The 16,707-nt window shown below is 55.6% G+C and overlaps 1 protein-coding gene across 1 annotated transcript in view; it reads left to right on the top strand.

The window, feature by feature from the left end:
* Nucleotides 1-16,379, top strand: part of PNPLA7 (patatin like phospholipase domain containing 7) — a 97,509-nt gene extending 81,130 nt beyond the window's left edge. The window contains 10 exon segments of the mRNA XM_054521298.2: nucleotides 7,258-7,412; nucleotides 11,525-11,641; nucleotides 11,786-11,855; nucleotides 12,690-12,806; nucleotides 13,382-13,530; nucleotides 13,884-14,036; nucleotides 14,174-14,284; nucleotides 14,595-14,679; nucleotides 15,475-15,578; nucleotides 15,735-16,379. Coding sequence (XP_054377273.2) covers nucleotides 7,258-7,412; nucleotides 11,525-11,641; nucleotides 11,786-11,855; nucleotides 12,690-12,806; nucleotides 13,382-13,530; nucleotides 13,884-14,036; nucleotides 14,174-14,284; nucleotides 14,595-14,679; nucleotides 15,475-15,578; nucleotides 15,735-15,818 — 1,145 coding nt within the window. The 3' untranslated portion in view covers nucleotides 15,819-16,379.
* The last annotated feature ends 328 nt before the right edge of the window (nucleotides 16,380-16,707 follow it).

Raw genomic sequence — 16,707 nt, 5'->3', positions numbered from 1 at the left:
GATTTGGGGCATCTTAGATGGATCTTCTAATTTTTAGTCTTTTCTCTCCCCTATTCTTCATCTCTGTCCTTCTGTTCCTCTTTCTGGAAGATTTTTCTCAAATGTATCTTGCAGTTGATCTTTTCTGCTAAAATATCTCTGAGGTCCGAGTGCGTTTCCCCACGGCACTCCAGTGTTCCTCCAGGGCTGCATTGCGCTCCTGAGAACGCTTGTTGCGGGCTTTCCTTGTGCCCTCCTTGCTCGCTCAGATTTTCCACCACGCGCCTGTTGGTGTCTGGCGTTGATCACGCGACATAACGTGCCTGAGATTTGTCTGCGCTCCTGACTGTCAGCAGTGGCAGTGCCGGGCCAGCTTCTGTGGTGCCCTCACCACGCTTTGCTTATCCCCCTTTCCTGTCGGCGCACAGTTGGTTGGTTTTCTGGTTTTGGTTATTACAAACAAAGCTGTTATCACCAATTCTTTCGTTTGTTTGTTTTGAGACAGGGTCTCGCTCTGTCGCCCAGGCTGGAGTGCAGTGGCATGATCTTGGCTCACTGCAACCTCCACCTCCTGGATTCAAGTGATTCTCCTACCTCAGCCTCCCCAGTAGCTGGGGTTACAGGCACCCACCACCACGCCCAGCTAATTTTTGTATTTTTAGTAGAGACGGGGTTTCACCATGTGGGCCGGGCTGGTCTTGAACTCCTGACCTCAAGTGATCCACCCACCTCGGCCTCACAAAGTGCCGGGATTACAGGCCTGAGCCACCGCACCCAGCCCCAACTCTTGTTCAAATCCTTTTGTGGACACGTTTCCTTTCCTCTTGGGCAAATGCCTAGGAGTGTAAGTGCCCGGTCATGGGGCAGTTGTATCGTTTTACACTCCCACCAGCAATGTCTGAGAGTTCGAGTGGCCCACATCCTCACCGACCCTTGGTAATGGCAGTATTTTAAATTTTGCCCATTCTAATGGTCTGCACTGGTGTCTCACTGTGATTCTAATTTGCATCCGTCCGATGACTAGTGACATAGAACACCTGTTCATGAGCTTGCTGGCCATTTGTGTGTCTTCTTTTATGGAGTATCCATTTAAGTTCTTCATTCATTTTGTAATAGGTTTTTGTCTTTTACTATTGTATCAAAGGAGTTCTTTATTCTGAACACGAGTCTTTTGTAGATACATTTATTGCTGATATTGTCCTCAGTGTTGGCTTTTCTTCTCATTTTCTTAATGGCATCTTTGGATGAACCATTTAAAATTTTGATGAAGTGTGATTTTCCAGTTTTTTAATGGTTATTAATTCCAGTGTTCTGAGAGCTTCAGCCTATCCCAAGGTCACAGAGGTACTCTTCATCTTCCTCTAGAAGATTTTCTATTTTAGCCTGTATGCTTAAGTCTGTGAGCCACCTCAAATTGATTTTCATGACTGATACGAGGTGGGAGTTCACTTTTCCCATGTGGTGTCTGGTTGCTCTGAATGATATGGTTTGGCCATGTCCCCACCCAAATCTCACCTTGAATTATAACTCCCATAATCCCCATGTGTTGTGAGAGGGACCTGGTGGGAGGTAATTGAATCATGGGGGCAGGTCTTTCCCGTGCTCTTCTCGTGATAGTCTCATGGGATCTGAAGGTTTTACAAAGGGCAGCTCCCCTGCACATGTGCCCTTGCCTGCCACCATGTAAGATGTGCCTCTGCTCCTCCTTCACCTCTGCCATGATTGTGAGGCCTCCCCAGCCACATGGAACTGTGAGTCCATCAAACCATTTTTTTTTCTGTTTGAGACAGAGTCTTGCTCTGTCGCTCAGGCTGGAGTGCAGTGGTACAGTCTCGGCTCACTGCAACCTCCACCTTCTGAGTTCAAGCAATTCTCCTGCCTCAGCTTCCTGAGTAGCTGGGATTACAGGCATGTGGCACCACACGCAGCTAATTTTTGTATTTTTAGTAGAGACGGGGTTTCACCACGTTGGTCAGGCTGGTCTCCAACTCCTGACCTCGTGATCTGCCCGCCTCAGCCTCCCAAAGTGCTGGAATTACAGACGTGAGCCACCTTGCCTGGCCTAAGTCTTTTTTTTTTTTTTTTTTTTTGAGACAGAGTCTCATTCTGTCACCCAGGCTAGAGTGCAATGGTGCAATCTCGGCTCACTGCAACCTCCGCCTCCCAGATTCAAGTGATTCTCCTGCCTCAGCCTCCCGAGTAGCTGGGATTACAGGCGCCTACCAGCACACCCAGCTAATTTTTGTATTTTTAGTAGAGACGGGGTTTCACCATGTTGGCCAGGCTGGTCTTGATCTGCTGACCTCAAGTGATCTGCCCACCTCGGCCTCCCAAAGTGCTGGGATTACAGGCTTGTAATTTATAAAGAAAATGAGGTTTAGGCTGGGTACAGTGGCTCAAGTGCTGGGTAATCCTGCTGAGCCACCGTACCCAGCCTCAACCTCATTTTCTTTATAAATAACCCAGTCTCAGGAATTTCTTCAGAGCAGAATGAAAATGGATGAGTATACCTTCCCTCCCTCCCGAACTGCTGAGGCCCCTGTCAGATCCAGTGGCCCTGCAGGTGTGAGGCTGAGGCCTCCGTCAGATCCAGTGGCCCTGCAGGTGTGAGCCTGTCTGGATCTTGCTGGGTTCCACTGGTGTGTTTCTCTATCCTCAGTGACAATACTACACTGTCTTAGTTACTGTAGCTTCACAGTCAATCTTGGCATTGAGGAGTCACCTAGTTCTTTCCATTTTCCATTTTTCTTTAATTGTTTTGGCTGTCCTAGGCCCTTTGCATTTGCATGTGAATTTTAAAATCAGCTCGTCAGTGTCTCCAAAAAGAAAACCTCCTGAGATTTGGATGGAGGAATACATTGAATCTGTACATCATTAGTTGACAACATTGAGCCTTCCAGCCCACAATCTAGACAGATCTCCCCATGTACTTAGGCCTTCTGTAGTTACGATCAGCCATGATTTGCGGTCTTCAGTGTAGAGGTCTTGCACATCTTTTGTTAACTATATTTCTAAGGGTTTTACAGGCTTTTAAAACACTATTATAAATGGAATTTTTTTTTTTTTTTTTTTTTTTTTTTTTTTTTTTTTTTTTTGAGACGGAGTCCTGCTCTGTCACCCAGGCTGGAGTGCAGTGGCGCAATCTCGGCTCATTGCAATTTCCACCTCCCGGGTTCAAGCAATTCTCTGTCTCAGCCTCCTGAGGAGCTGGGATTACAGGTGCCTGCCACCACGCCCGGCTAATTTTTGTATTTTTAGTAGAGATGGGGTTTCACCATCTTGGCCAGGGTGGTCTTGAACTCCTGACCTCATGATCTGCCCGCCTTGGCCTCCCAAAGTGCTAGGATTACAGGCGTGAGCCACTGTGCCCGGCCATAAATGGTATCTTTTAGACTTCATTTTCAAACTGTTTGTTGCCAGTATATAGAAATACAATTGATATTTATAAATTGATCTTATATCTTCCAACCCTGCTAAATTCATTTATTCTTGTAGCTTTGTTGTAGATTCTTTTTGACTTTCTATACACATAGTTAAATCTTCTGAGATTAAAACAGTATTTTCTCTTCCTGTACAATATGCATATGTACTTTCTTTCTATTTCTTTTTGTTGCCTTACTGTGCTGGTCAGAACCACCAGTGCAGTGTGGATAGACATGGTGGGCGCAGACACCCAACCCTCATTCCAGGCGTGGGAGCAGGTGTTCAGCCCACCACTGAGTGTGATCTTGGCTGTTGGCATTTTGTGGCTGCCCTTGGTCAGACTGAGGAACTTCCCTTTTATTCTCAGTTTCCTGAGTTTTTTAAATCATGAATGGTGGTTTTTGTCTCTATTGAGATGATTGTATTTTCTCTTTAATCTGTTAATGTGTTAATTACATTGATTTTCAAATTAAAATTAACATTGTGCTCCTGGGACAGACCCATTTTGTCATGATGTTAAAGTTATCCTGTTTGTATATTGCTAGATTCGACTCCAACCTGAGTAAGACTGGACTGAAATTGTCCTTTTTTGAAATGTCTTTACTGGGTTTGGTATGAAGCTTTGTTTGTTGGCTTCATAAGCTGAAATGGGAAGTTCATCTTCTTTTCCTATTCTCTGGAAGGTTTTTAAAATTTTTTTATTTTTACTTTTTTATTTTTATTTATTTTCTTTGAGACAGTGTCTCATTCTGTTGCCCAGGCTGGAGTGCAGTGGTGTGATCACAGCTCACTGCTGGGATTACAAGTGTGAGCCGCTGCGCTCAGCCAGAAATGGAATCTGTAACTTTTAAATCCCCACAAAGAAAGTTTCATATCGAGATGGTTTCACCGGTGAATTTTATGAAACATATAAGGAATAAATAAAACAAATTTTACATAAAACCTTCCAAGAGGCCAGGCGTGGTGCCTCAAACCTGTAATCCCAGCACTTTGGGAGGCCAAGGAGGGAGGATTTCTTGAGCCTGAGAGTTCCAGACCAGCCTGGGCAGCGTAGTGAGACCCCATCTTTATAAAAAATGAAAAGATTAGCTGGGTGTGATGGTGTGTGCCTGTGGTCGCAGCTACTTGGGAGGCGGAGGCAGGAGGGGGATCACTTGAGCCCAGGAGGTTGAGGCTGCAGTGAGCTGTGATCACACCGCTGCACTCCAGCCTGGGTGAGAGCTAGACCCTGTCTAAAAATAAAAATAAAAAATAAATAGATTAAATTTATTTAATCTTTACTGAGTTACAGTACTACTCAGATGTTCTATTTCTTATGTTATCTTGGTGAGTTAGGTTTTTCTAAAAATGTGCCCATTTTATCTGAATTTTTCTATTTATGTCATGAAGCTGTTCAGTCTTTTAAACTAAAGCATCTGCACTGATGTTCCCATTTTCTTTCCTGTTCATCATTGATGCTTTCTCTCTTTCATTTCCTTGATCAGCCTCACCGGGGCTGTCCGTCGAATTGGTCCCTCCAACACCAACTTTCATCTTTGTCAGTCTTCTCTGTGTTTGTTTTTGGCTCTTTAAGTTATGCTCTTATCTTTGTTACTTGCTTAATTTTACTGTTTTATTTAAATTGTTCTTTTTTCCCTAACATTTAGACAAGCAGACATTGTCTATAAAGAAACAGATAGTAAATATATACTCTCTCACAACCACTCAGAGGATAGAAAAGTTAAGGTAACGCATCTTTTATTTTCTCAGGCTCGCTTAAAGGTTTTTTCTTTCCTTGGGTTTTTGACAACATGAGAATGGTTTTCTTTTGATTTATGTTAGGATTTATCATGCTTCCTGATTCTGGGGCCTGATGTCTGTCTCTAGAACATGCCACCCTGTCTCTTCAGATACAGCTCCCTCCCTGTCTGTTTTCTGTGGCTCCGATTACACACACATTAGCGTTTGGTGCCAGATCCCATGTTTCCTAAACTCCCTTACAGATTTTGTAAAATAATATTTTTGCATATTCTATCCTCTTGATGCTTCATGATTCAATGAATATTTTCTTCTGACCCATCTTGTATTTTACCATTTCTCTCTTCAGCTGTTCTGTTCTGCCGTTAAGCCCACTCATTGAGTTTTTCATTTGTTATTATATTTTTCACTTCTAGAATTTCCATTTGGTTTTATGCCAGAATTATCACTCTTGTTTTTAATTCCTTGAACTTGGGGTTTTTTTGTTTGTTTGTTTTGTTTTTGAGACAGAGTTTTGCTCTTGTTGCCCAGGCTGGAGTGCAATGGTACGATGTCGGCTCACTGCAACCTCCGCCTCCCAACTCGAACTTGTTTTTAAGGCTTGTGCCTGAGTAATATTCTGTAGCAGTATTACATGTGGTTCTTTTTTATTATGTTAAAATATACATAACATAAAATTTACTATTTCACCATTTTTGAGTATCCAATTAAGTATTAATATATTATATTAATATGATTAATTATACAATGTGGTTGCAATGTCGTGCAACCATTACCACTGTTCATTTCCAGAACGTTTTTATAGACAGGGTCTCACTCCAGTCCAGGCTGGAGTGCAGTGGTGTGACATCCGCTCAGTGCAGCCTTTGACTTCCCAGGCTCAAACAGTCTTCCCACCTCAAATCTGCCCCCATGATCCAGTTACCTCCCACCAGGTCCCTCCTCCAACACTGAGGATTAAAATTCAACATGAGATTTCGGTGGGGACAGAGAGCTAAACCACAGCAAATGCCTCCAGGGTCCCTCCCTGCTGTGGCTCGTGTCCGAGTTCCCTCCTTAGGGCTGGGTGCTCTTCCCTTGTCTACTTTGTACCCATTCATCTGCTGTTGCCACCTTTTGGCTCCTTGCACACTTTAAGCGTGGTCATTGTGAAAGCCTGTGTCTGTATCTCTTACCTGGGAGGCACTCTGGGCCCACTTTCATTGTCTGTTTTTTCTTTTGGCTCTGAGGCCAAAAGAAAAGCCTATATGAGGCTTTTCTTCTCATATGACTGGTAATCTTTCGTTGAGTGGTGGACATTCTGTATGAAAGCTGCAGTAGCGACTGGAGGCCCTGGGTGCTGGCTGCCTGGTCTCGGGGGTGCCCCCTCGTCTCGGGGTTGCTCCCTGGTCTCATGGGTGCTGGTCTACATCCAGCTCATCTGACTCCTGGGGTGCTGCCCCTCAGGACACTTCCCAGGCTCCTCCCTTCCAGGGCCCCTCAACTCCAGTTTTCCCACCACCTCTCAGACGCCCTACTGGAGGCAGCCGTGTTTCCGAGTAGAAGAGGCCAATGCTGGTCATCTCTTAGGACACCCTCCTCCCCATCCCAGCCTCACAGTCCCTCAGTACCTCCAGAAAGAGGGATTTAATTTAATTAATTAATTTATTTATTTATTTATTTATTTATTTTGAGTCAGAGTCTCACTCTGTCGCCCAGGCTGGAGTGCAGTGGTGTGATCTCAGCTCACTGCAACCTCTGTCTCCTGGGTTCAGGTGATTCTCCTGCCTCAGCCTCCCGAGTAGCTGGGATTACAGGCGCGCACCACCACGCCCGGCTAATTTTAGTATTTTTAGTGGAGATAGAAATTTGCCCTGTTGGCCAGGCTGGTCTCGAACTCCTGGCCTCAAGTGATCTGCCCGCCTTGACCTCCCAAAGTGCTGAGATGACAGGCGTGAGCCCACAAAGAGGGATTTTAAATTGCATCTGGAGTCCCTCTCTGAGTCAGCGTCTCTGCCTGTGGAGGAGTTGGGAACTGAGGATGAGCAAGAGGTGGCAGGTGGCACCTCCGAGGCTGCTGCAGGGCACAGCCTGGGCCTGGTGCTCACTCCTCGCTCTGTGTCCCTGGCTGGTGTCGAGGCTGTGCTCAGGTGGGCGTTCTCAAGGCCTCGGCGGAGTGCGGCATCCCTGTGGACATGGTGAGAGGCACTTCCATCGGGGCCTTCATGGGTGCCCTGTACTCTGAGGAGCGGAACTACAGCCAGATGCGGATCCGGGCCAAGCAGTGGGCTGAGGTAAGCAGGCACCCACCACCCTCGCTGCAGCACAGCCCCCAGGTCCTTGCTGCTGCTGGGGGACGCTGGGGCCGTTGGCGTCTGCATGTGGCTCTGCAGGGCCCTGCCCTCGAGGAGGCTACCCCCCGAGGCCTCCCAGTGCAGCTTGTGAGGCAAAGGAGCAGCGCAGAGAAGGCACGGATGCAGGTTGGTGGTGGGAGGTGGTCTGATCCGTGCCCGGGTCTGAGATGGTGGTGGGCGGTGGTCTGATCCGTGCGCGGGTCTGAGTTGGTGGAGATGGTGGTGGGAGGTGGTCTGATCCGCGCCCGGGTCTGAGGTGGTGGAGATGGTGGTGGGAGGTGGTCTGATCCGCGCCCGGGTCTGAGGTGGTGGAGATGGTGGTGGGAGGTGGTCTGATCCGCGCCCGGGTCTGAGGTGGTGGAGATGGTGGTGGGAGGTGGTCTGATCCGCGCCCGGGTCTGAGGTGGTGGAGATGGTGGTGGGAGGTGGTCTGATCCGCGCCCGGTCTGAGGTGGTGGAGATGGTGGTGGGAGGTGGTCTGATCCGCGCCCGGGTCTGAGGTGGTGGAGATGGTGGTGGGAGGTGGTCTGATCCGTGCCCGGGTCTGAGGTGGTGGAGATGGTGGTGGGAGGTGGTCTGATCCGTGCCCAGGTCTGAGATGGTGGAGATGGTGGAGATGGTGGTGGGACGTGGTCTGATCCGTGCCCGGGTCTGAGGTGGTGGAGATGGTGGTGGGAGGTAGTCTGATCCATGCCCGGGTCTGAGGTGGTGGAGATGGTGGTGGGAGGTGGTCTGATCCGTGCCCGGGTCTGAGTTGGTGGAGATGGTGGTGGGAGGTGGTCTGATCCGTGCCCGGGTCTGAGTTGGTGGAGATGGTGGTGGGAGGTGGTCTGATCCGTGCCCGGGTCTGAGATGGTGGAGATGGTGGAGATGGTGGTGGGAGGTGGTCTGATCCGTGCCCGGGTCTGAGGTGGTGGAGATGGTGGTGGGAGGTAGTCTGATCCGCGCCCGGGTCTGAGGTGGTGGAGATGGTGGTGGGAGGTGGTCTGATCCGTGCCCGGGTCTGAGTTGGTGGAGATGGTGGTGGGAGGTGGTCTGATCCGCGCCCGGGTCTGAGGTGGTGGAGATGGTGGTGGGAGGTGGTCTGATCCGCGCCCGGGTCTGAGGTGGTGGAGATGGTGGTGGGAGGTGGTCTGATCCGTGCCCGGGTCTGAGGTGGTGGAGATGGTGGTGGGAGGTGGTCTGATCCGTGCCCGGGTCTGAGATGGTGGAGATGGTGGAGATGGTGGTGGGAGGTGGTCTGATCCGTGTCCGGGTCTGAGGTGGTGGAGATGGTGGTGGGAGGTAGTCTGATCCATGCCCGGGTCTGAGGTGGTGGAGATGGTGGTGGGAGGTGGTCTGATCCGTGCCCGGGTCTGAGTTGGTGGAGATGGTGGTGGGAGGTGGTCTGATCCGTGCCCGGGTCTGAGATGGTGGAGATGGTGGAGATGGTGGTGGGAGGTGGTCTGATCCGTGCCCGGGTCTGAGATGGTGGAGATGGTGGAGATGGTGGTGGGAGGTGGTCTGATCCGTGCCCGGGTCTGAGGTGGTGGAGATGGTGGTGGGAGGTAGTCTGATCCATGCCCGGGTCTGAGGTGGTGGAGATGGTGGTGGGAGGTGGTCTGATCCGTGCCCGGGTCTGAGTTGGTGGAGATGGTGGTGGGAGGTGGTCTGATCCGTGCCCGGGTCTGAGTTGGTGGAGATGGTGGTGGGAGGTGGTCTGATCCGTGCCCGGGTCTGAGGTGGTGGAGATGGTGGTGGGAGGTGGTCTGATCCGTGCCCGGGTCTGAGGTGGTGGAGATGGTGGTGGGAGGTGGTCTGATCCGTGCCCGGATCTGAGGTGGTGGAGATGGTGGTGGGAGGTGGTCTGATCCGTGCCCGGGTCTGAGTTGGTGGAGATGGTGGTGGGAGGTGGTCTCATCCGTGCCCGGGTCTGAGGTGGTGGATATGGTGGTGGGAGGTGGTCTGATCCGTGCCCGGATCTGAGGTGGTGGAGATGGTGGTGGGAGGTGGTCTGATCCGTGCCCGGGTCTGAGATGGTGGAGATGGTGGTGGGAGGTGGTCTGATCCGTGTGCGGGTCTAAGTTGGTGGAGATAGTGGTGGGAGGTGGTCTGATCCATGCCCGGGTCTGAAGTGGTGGAGATGGTGGTGGGAGGTGGTCTGATCCGTGCCCGGGTCTGAGTTGGTAGAAGTGGCTGCAGGATGACATGGAGGCCAGGATTGTGGAAAAGAAGCTGGTTGTTACAGCCCCTGGAAATAAGAGGCACGGAGCCTCCATGGGGGTTTCTGACCCAACAGCCAGACAGGGCAGCGTGAGCAGCTGAGGATGGGCTGACCGAGTCCTTCCGGTAGGCTGGGGGCCGTGGGGCTGTCCCTGGTGCATGGCACCTGGCCTGGGTTGATTTAGGGAGATGTTAGCGTGGGGATGTGAGATCAGGTCAGGGCGGCTCGGTGTCACAGGGGAGATGTAAACTACTTTGGCCACTAGTCTGGCCTTGTGATAAATGGATTCCAGAATCAGAATACCAAATACAGAATCAAAGACAACAGTGAGAACAGGCTCCTCTCGGGCAGCAGAGGGAGGCAGTCGGGCTCCGTTCCCCAGCAGACGTGGCCACCGTCTGCCCTTCTCAGCGCCGCGCTTGCTTTTGTGGAACAAAACCGAGCTTTGGTTGGAGCCATGAGTGGGATCAGAGGGTTCGTGTTCTCCTTTTAAAAGGAAAGAAAATTTGTTACCCCCTGTGCGGCAGCAGCTCATAAGCAGGCCTGTGCTGCATTCACGTGTCCTGGGGCTGCCACCAGCCCCACCAGCAAGTCCCGAGGCCACTGACACCTTCTCCCCTCTCTGTTCAGAAATGTTTCTTTCCCTAAAAGAAGTCACCCAGTCACCTTCAGTGTGGCCGCTCAAAAGAGGGCTTGGGGACTGCAGCAGGATGGCCTCAGGGACAGCGTCCTCGGGACAGAACCCGCCATGGGCAGAGGTCGCTCCGAGCCGGTCCTGTCCCAGAGCCACCTGGTGGCCCTCTCCCTGCCCCTCCCTCTGCGGGTCTGGTGCTGGGGGGCCGGGTGTGGGAATGGCCAGAGCTCTCTGGGCTGGTCCTCCTTCCGTGCTGGGAACGCTGGGCCCTGGGAACTGACCGGGGCAAGGTGGGGCCGGGGCTGTGTGCCTGTCTCTCATGCTGAGGAGAGGGGACACCGGGCGCTGTGGTCTGGCTCATCTCTGTGAGCCCCTCTGGTACTGGGCAGGGGCTTCCTCAGGGAAGGACTGGGGTCTCCTCTGCCTGTGGCCGAGGCGTTCTCACTGCCCACATCACACGGCGTAAGCACGTCCAGCCCACACTCCAAGCACTTCCCTCCCAGCCTCCGTCCCCTGAGCCCTGGCTCACTGTGGCAGGGAAGACCCTTCCTCTCCATCCACACTGGGCATTGAGGCTAGTTTGAGGTCAGTCTCGAGTCCTCTCCACCCACACTGGGCATTGTGAGGCTAGTTTGAGGTCAGTCTCCAGTCCTGCCTGCCTCACTGAGGAAGGATGGGCCCCAGGCCCACCCAGAAGGAGCCCAAGAGAGCCCGGCTTCCCTGGGACCCCCGATGGAGTACTGCAGTGGCACGTGAGCCAGGGCTGGGTGGCTCTGACCTTCCGGAAAGCAATCCACTGTGTCCCCCTGGCCCAGGAACCTCATGTGCCCAGCAGCCTGCCCCGAGCTCTCCTACTTGCCGACCCTCTGGCCACAGGCATGGGCAGGCCTTGCCCCAGAGCTGAGCAGGCAAAGCCGAGGAGGCCCCAGGCATGGGGGCACTGCGGAGCCTGCGAGGGTAGGGCCAGCGAGGGCTTAGGAGTCAGGAAGGGACCGAGGGTGGGGCTGCGTCCCGGCTTTCAGGCCCTGGGGCGTCCACCAGCCTCTGCTCACTCTGAGGCTCCAGCCAGGGCACCAAGCCCCAGGACCGTGGGTGGGGCCCAAGGACACTCTGGACCCCCGTTCCATTCATGAGAGGCCTTCAGCGTGCCATGTGTCTGCTGTGGCTGCCCGCAGGGAGGGTGGAGCCTTCTGTAAATTGCACATGTGGCCCCAGGGCATGACGTCCATGATGAAGGCCGCACTGGACCTCACCTACCCCATCACATCCATGTTCTCTGGAGCCGGCTTCAACAGCAGCATCTGCAGCGTCTTCAAGGACCGGCAGATCAAGGTGCACCCCCACCCTCAGGAGCCCATACAGCCCCCAGCGCCTGTCCCCTCCTGGCCCCCCACCTCTTGGCCCTGGGTCAGCCTCCCCAGACACGGGACAGGAGCGTGATGGGAGAGGGCCCGTCTGAGCCCCGTCTGCCCGCAGGACCTGTGGATTCCTTATTTCGCCATCACCACCGACATCACAGCCTCGGCCATGCGGGTCCACACCGACGGTGAGCGCTCCTGCTGTGCAGGATGCGCAGGGCGGCCGCTTGGGTGCGAGGTGTGGGCAGGGGGAGAGCCCAGCAGCCCCAGGGGTTGGGAAGGCCACGGGGTCTCCTGAAGGATGCAGACGTGTGGGCAGCTTTGTCCATGGAGGACACAGGATGCCCCTACTAGGGGCACAGACGGGAGGGGGTGTGGCCTGGGCCAGAGACCTCAGAAGGCTGGACGAGACCCTCACAGAATCAGCCATGTTGGGCTAGACTGATGGACACCATGTGGGAGGACAAAGTGAGGGGCTCCCTGAGTCCTGGGGTGAGGGGTTCACCTGGTTCAGGGGGATGAGGGGTTCTCGGTCATGGGGTGAGGGGCTCCCTCAGTCCTGGGGTGAGGGGGTCAAAGCAGTTGGAAGTCCTGGGCACACATAATGCAGTGCGACCCCAGAGAAAGAACTCAATTTTTATTTATTTATTTATTTATTTATTATTATTATACTTTAGGTTTTAGGGTACATGTGCGCAATGTGCAGGTTAGTTACATATGTATACATGTGCCATGCTGGTGCACTGCACCCACTAACTCGTCATCTAGCATTAGGTATATCTCCCAATGCTATCCCTCCCCCCTCCCCCCACCCCACAACAGTCCCCAGTGTGTGATGATCCCCTTCCTGTGTCCATGTGAGAAAGAACTCAATTTTGTTCAGCCCTTGGGCCATGAGCTTCCCTCTGTGGAGGCGGCCTCAGAGAGTTGGGACCTACCAGCTCCAGGACTGCAGTGGCAAGGCCCTGAACCCTGGACCCAGGAGGAGCCTCCTCCGGGTAACCAGCAACTCCCCTCCCCAGGCTCCCTGTGGCGGTACGTGCGTGCCAGCATGTCCCTGTCCGGTTACATGCCCCCTCTCTGTGACCCCAAGGACGGACACCTGCTGATGGACGGGGGCTACATCAACAACCTCCCAGGTACTGCGGTGGGGGGACCACGCCCGGCAGGAGCACAGTCTCCTGGGTCACACCGCCCCGCGGCCCCTGCCGCAGCTGCCTCCGCTCCGAGAAGCCTGGGCTGGAACACGTTTTCCTTAGAGTGTGCCAAGGGAAAATGTCAGGCTGGCATCAGAGCTCCGAGAACATGCACACGCGTGTACACGCACACGCAGGCACCGGCAGCATGTGCTCCAGCATATGGCCCTGTTTGTCAGCTCAGCAGCGTGCAGAACAAAGGCCAAGTCGAGGAACTGGGAGCAATTAAGCCCCATCTGTGCCCACAGTCAGAAACTAACAGCCTGCAGGCGTCGAGCTTGCCGGGGGCCAGGCCACTCCTGTCACCTGTAGGATATGCGGTCAGAAAGGCCCAGGACACAGCCGTGTGCCCACAGCTGCCCACCGAGCTGGGCGTGTGGTCTTCTGCCTGTAGAAGGTGTAATGGCGGAGAGGAGACCCCACAACCCCCAGGTCAGGGCTCGGCCAGGCAGGCTCTGCCCCCGTCCCCTGGCTCTGCATGCCTGTCCAGGGGGTAACCAGGGCTGGCTTCTCCCTAGCGGATGTGGCCCGGTCCATGGGGGCAAAAGTGGTGATCGCCATTGACGTGGGCAGCCGAGATGAGACGGACCTCACCAACTATGGGGATGCGCTGTCTGGGTGGTGGCTGCTGTGGAAACGCTGGAACCCCTTGGCCACGAAAGTCAAGGTGGGGTGCTACCGGGCGGGCTGGGCTGTCCCTGCTGCTCTTCCCTGCAGCTCCACACCTGTCCTGCGGCAGGGGAGTGGGGGCCGCTCCTGGGCTCTGAGGCCAGCAGGTCTGGGGCCACCCCTCACCACCCCTGCCTGAGCCCAGCTCGGGTGAAGGAAGGCACGAGGCTCGACGGGCCTGAGGGCTGTGGCCGCCCGCAGGGAGGACCCCCGGCCGGGTGCTGCTACCCTCTCCCCCCAGAAACTACCTACCCCAGAGGATGGGTCCACAGAACCTGTCCTGCGCCACGGGCCAGGCTGGGACGGGGTAGGGGCCGGGGCAGGAGACTCAGGCGGCTGTGACGGCAGCAGGTGTTGAACATGGCAGAGATTCAGACTCGCCTGGCCTACGTGTGCTGCGTGCAGCAGCTGGAAGTGGTGAAGAGCAGTGACTACTGCGAGTACCTGCGCCCCCCCATCGACAGCTACGGCACCCTGGACTTCGGCAAGTTCAACGAGATCTGCGTGAGTGCCGGCCACCCGCGGCAAAGGAGGCGGGCGGAGGCACTCTGGTGGCTGCCCCTCCCCGCTTCCCCCTTTGGAGAACACAGGAAGTGGAGGGCTCACCACACCTCCTGACGGGGCCCTGGGGGTGTGCACAGGAAGTGGGCTACCAGCACGGGCGCACGGTGTTTGACATCTGGAGCCGCAGCGGCGTGCTGGAGAAGATGCTGCGCGACCAGCAGGGGCCGAGCAAGAGGCCCGCGAGTGCGGTGAGTGCGGGCGCCAGGACCACGCCCAGCTCCCCGGGCCACGCCCAGTTCCTCAGGCCACGCCCACACCCGGTTCATCAGGCCACGCCCAGCTCCTCAGGCCACAGGCCCTGCCCCCCTGGCCAAAGACTCCAGGGCTAGGACAAGGATTGCTCAGGACTGCGCATCTCCCCGGCCCCTGCCCTTACTTCGGGGGCAGGCGGAGGCTGCAGAGAGGGCACAGGGTGTGTGGGGCCTCCCCACAGGAAGTAGGCTGGGAACTGGCAGGCAGGTGTCCACAGGCAACGTGCTGTCCTCACCCCACCCCTAGGTCCTCACCTGTCCCAACGCCTCCTTCACGGACCTTGCCGAAATTGTGTCTCGCATTGAGCCCGCCAAGCCCACCATGGTGGATGGTGAGTGGAGGCGCAAGACGAGGCCGTGGAGACGTGCGTGGCCTCCTGATGCTGTGTTGGGCTAGAACCCCCCACCCCAGAGGCCCACGGCCTCCCCTCCTGCCCACGTCCATGCCCAGGCTCCAGCAGCTGGGGTGCTTGGTGGCACTTCTCCGTCCTGGGCACCACGTGTCCCCACAGCAGTGGGACTGTGACCACCCCGGGTCACCCAGCCCCTGCCCTTCATTCACCCCAAGTCCCAGCCACACCTCAGGCCTGAGGTAGAACCACGTTTTGCCTCCCACCCCACCCAGTGGGAAACCGGAATGAAGGCTGCTTGTTGGAGGGGCCGCAGGGCAAGAAGGGTGGGTCCACTACCCTCCATGCTCCATCCAGGGCCCTGCGCTTGGGCCTTCGGCCAGTGGCCTTCTCACAGCAGAACTGGACATTCTCCTGGGAGATGTCTTCATGCTGCCGCGGGCCGAGAGGGCCCTGGGCAAGGCAGCCCCTATCCACAGATGCCACGTCTGGGGTGCTGGAGCCCTCAGGGTGCTTGGCTGACAAGGGGAGGAGTGTCTGCCTGCTCCTTGTCCTTGTGGAAGACCTACCAAGTGATGTGCTGGGGCAAGGCTGGAGCCAGACAGAACCAGGGGTGGTGTGCAGGGCTGTCCTGGGAGCAGGTGGCTGCGTGTAGGGCCCCAGGCCACCTGGGGGCGGGGGTGGGCATCTGTGGCCGGTTCTGCCTCTGAGTGTGGCTATGCTGGGCACGGTCCCTTCCTTGGGAGGGGACTGATGCAGCCCTACCCTCGGCGCCAGACGAATCTGACTACCAGATGGAGTACGAGGAGGAGCTGCTGGACGTCCCCAGAGATGCATACGCAGACTTCCAGAGCACCTCGGCCCAGTGGGGCTCAGACTCGGTGAGCAGCTGGGCGTGGTCCCACCTGGTGCCTGCAGCTGAGCCTCCATGCCTGGCCCTGAGCCGCCACTCCCTCCCTGTGGTCCCACCGGGTTACCAGCGCTGCAGAGCCCCGGCCCTGCCTGGGCCTCACCTGGAACATGCGGTCTGCTTGCAGGAGGACGAGTCCTCGCTGCGGCATCGACACCCCAGCCTGGCTTTCCCAAAACTGTCTGAGAGCTCCTCTGACCAAGACGGGTAGAGGCCTCTGCTAAAGAGCCCAGATGCAGCGTCTTCTGTGGGACTGTCCCCAAGGCTGAGGCTCCTGCCAAGTCCTAGGGGCCTCTGTGCCTGCCCTGCTGGAAGCCCTGACTTCCCTGGGGTCCCAGGCTGTGTTAGGGTTCTCTGGGCCTCTTCTTTGTACCGGCAGCCCTGCATACAGGGCTCTGTGAGCCCCCCCGCAGTCCTATGAGGCCCCTGAAGCCCTGTGAGCCCCCCGAAACGTCTGTGAGCCCCCCTGCAGTCCTTTGAGGCCCCTGAAGCTCTGTGAGGCCCCTGAAGCCCTGTGAACCCCCTGCAGCCCTGTGAGCCTCCCTGCTGCCCTGTGAGCCCCCTACAGCCCTGTGAGGCCCCCCAAAGCCCTGTGAAGCCCCCCGAAACCCTGTGAACCGCCTGCTGCCCTGTGAGGCCCCCCTGCAGCCCTGTGAGCCCCCCTGCAGCCCTGCGAAGCCCCCAAAGCCCTGTGAACTGCCTCCTGCCCTGTGTGGTGTGGGAGCCCTGATGCTGCAGTGTGATGTTTCAATAAAGGTGGATCTGACTGTTGGACGTGTCTCCCGGGCTGAGGTCCCTGTGGCAAAGAAACACTACTGGCTCTCCCTGATGCAGGTGGTCCCTGAGGCTGGGCAGTCCCCAGTCCTCCTCAAAGGACCCCACTGCTGGGGCCTGAGAGCCCTAGGGCGGCAACTGCAGGCCAGGCAGGTAGGGCGTCCAGAGTCCGCATGGAGCTGTGGGCCCCCAGGACCAGGACGGGCCCCTCTGTCTCTCTCTGGCTTCGTGCACACTGGGTACCCCCTAAACTGGCTTCCCCTTCCGTTTCCAGGTCCCAAACTGCACAGGGAGCCCTTTTGTGTAAGAGGAGGGAGAACCGGCCG

The sequence above is a fragment of the Pongo abelii genome, chromosome 13 (genome assembly GCF_028885655.2).
Source record: "Pongo abelii isolate AG06213 chromosome 13, NHGRI_mPonAbe1-v2.0_pri, whole genome shotgun sequence".
NCBI classification, from domain to species: domain Eukaryota; kingdom Metazoa; phylum Chordata; class Mammalia; order Primates; family Hominidae; genus Pongo; species Pongo abelii.
The sequence above is the reverse complement of the archived record's forward strand: the minus strand, read 5'-3'. Positions and strand labels throughout refer to the sequence as shown.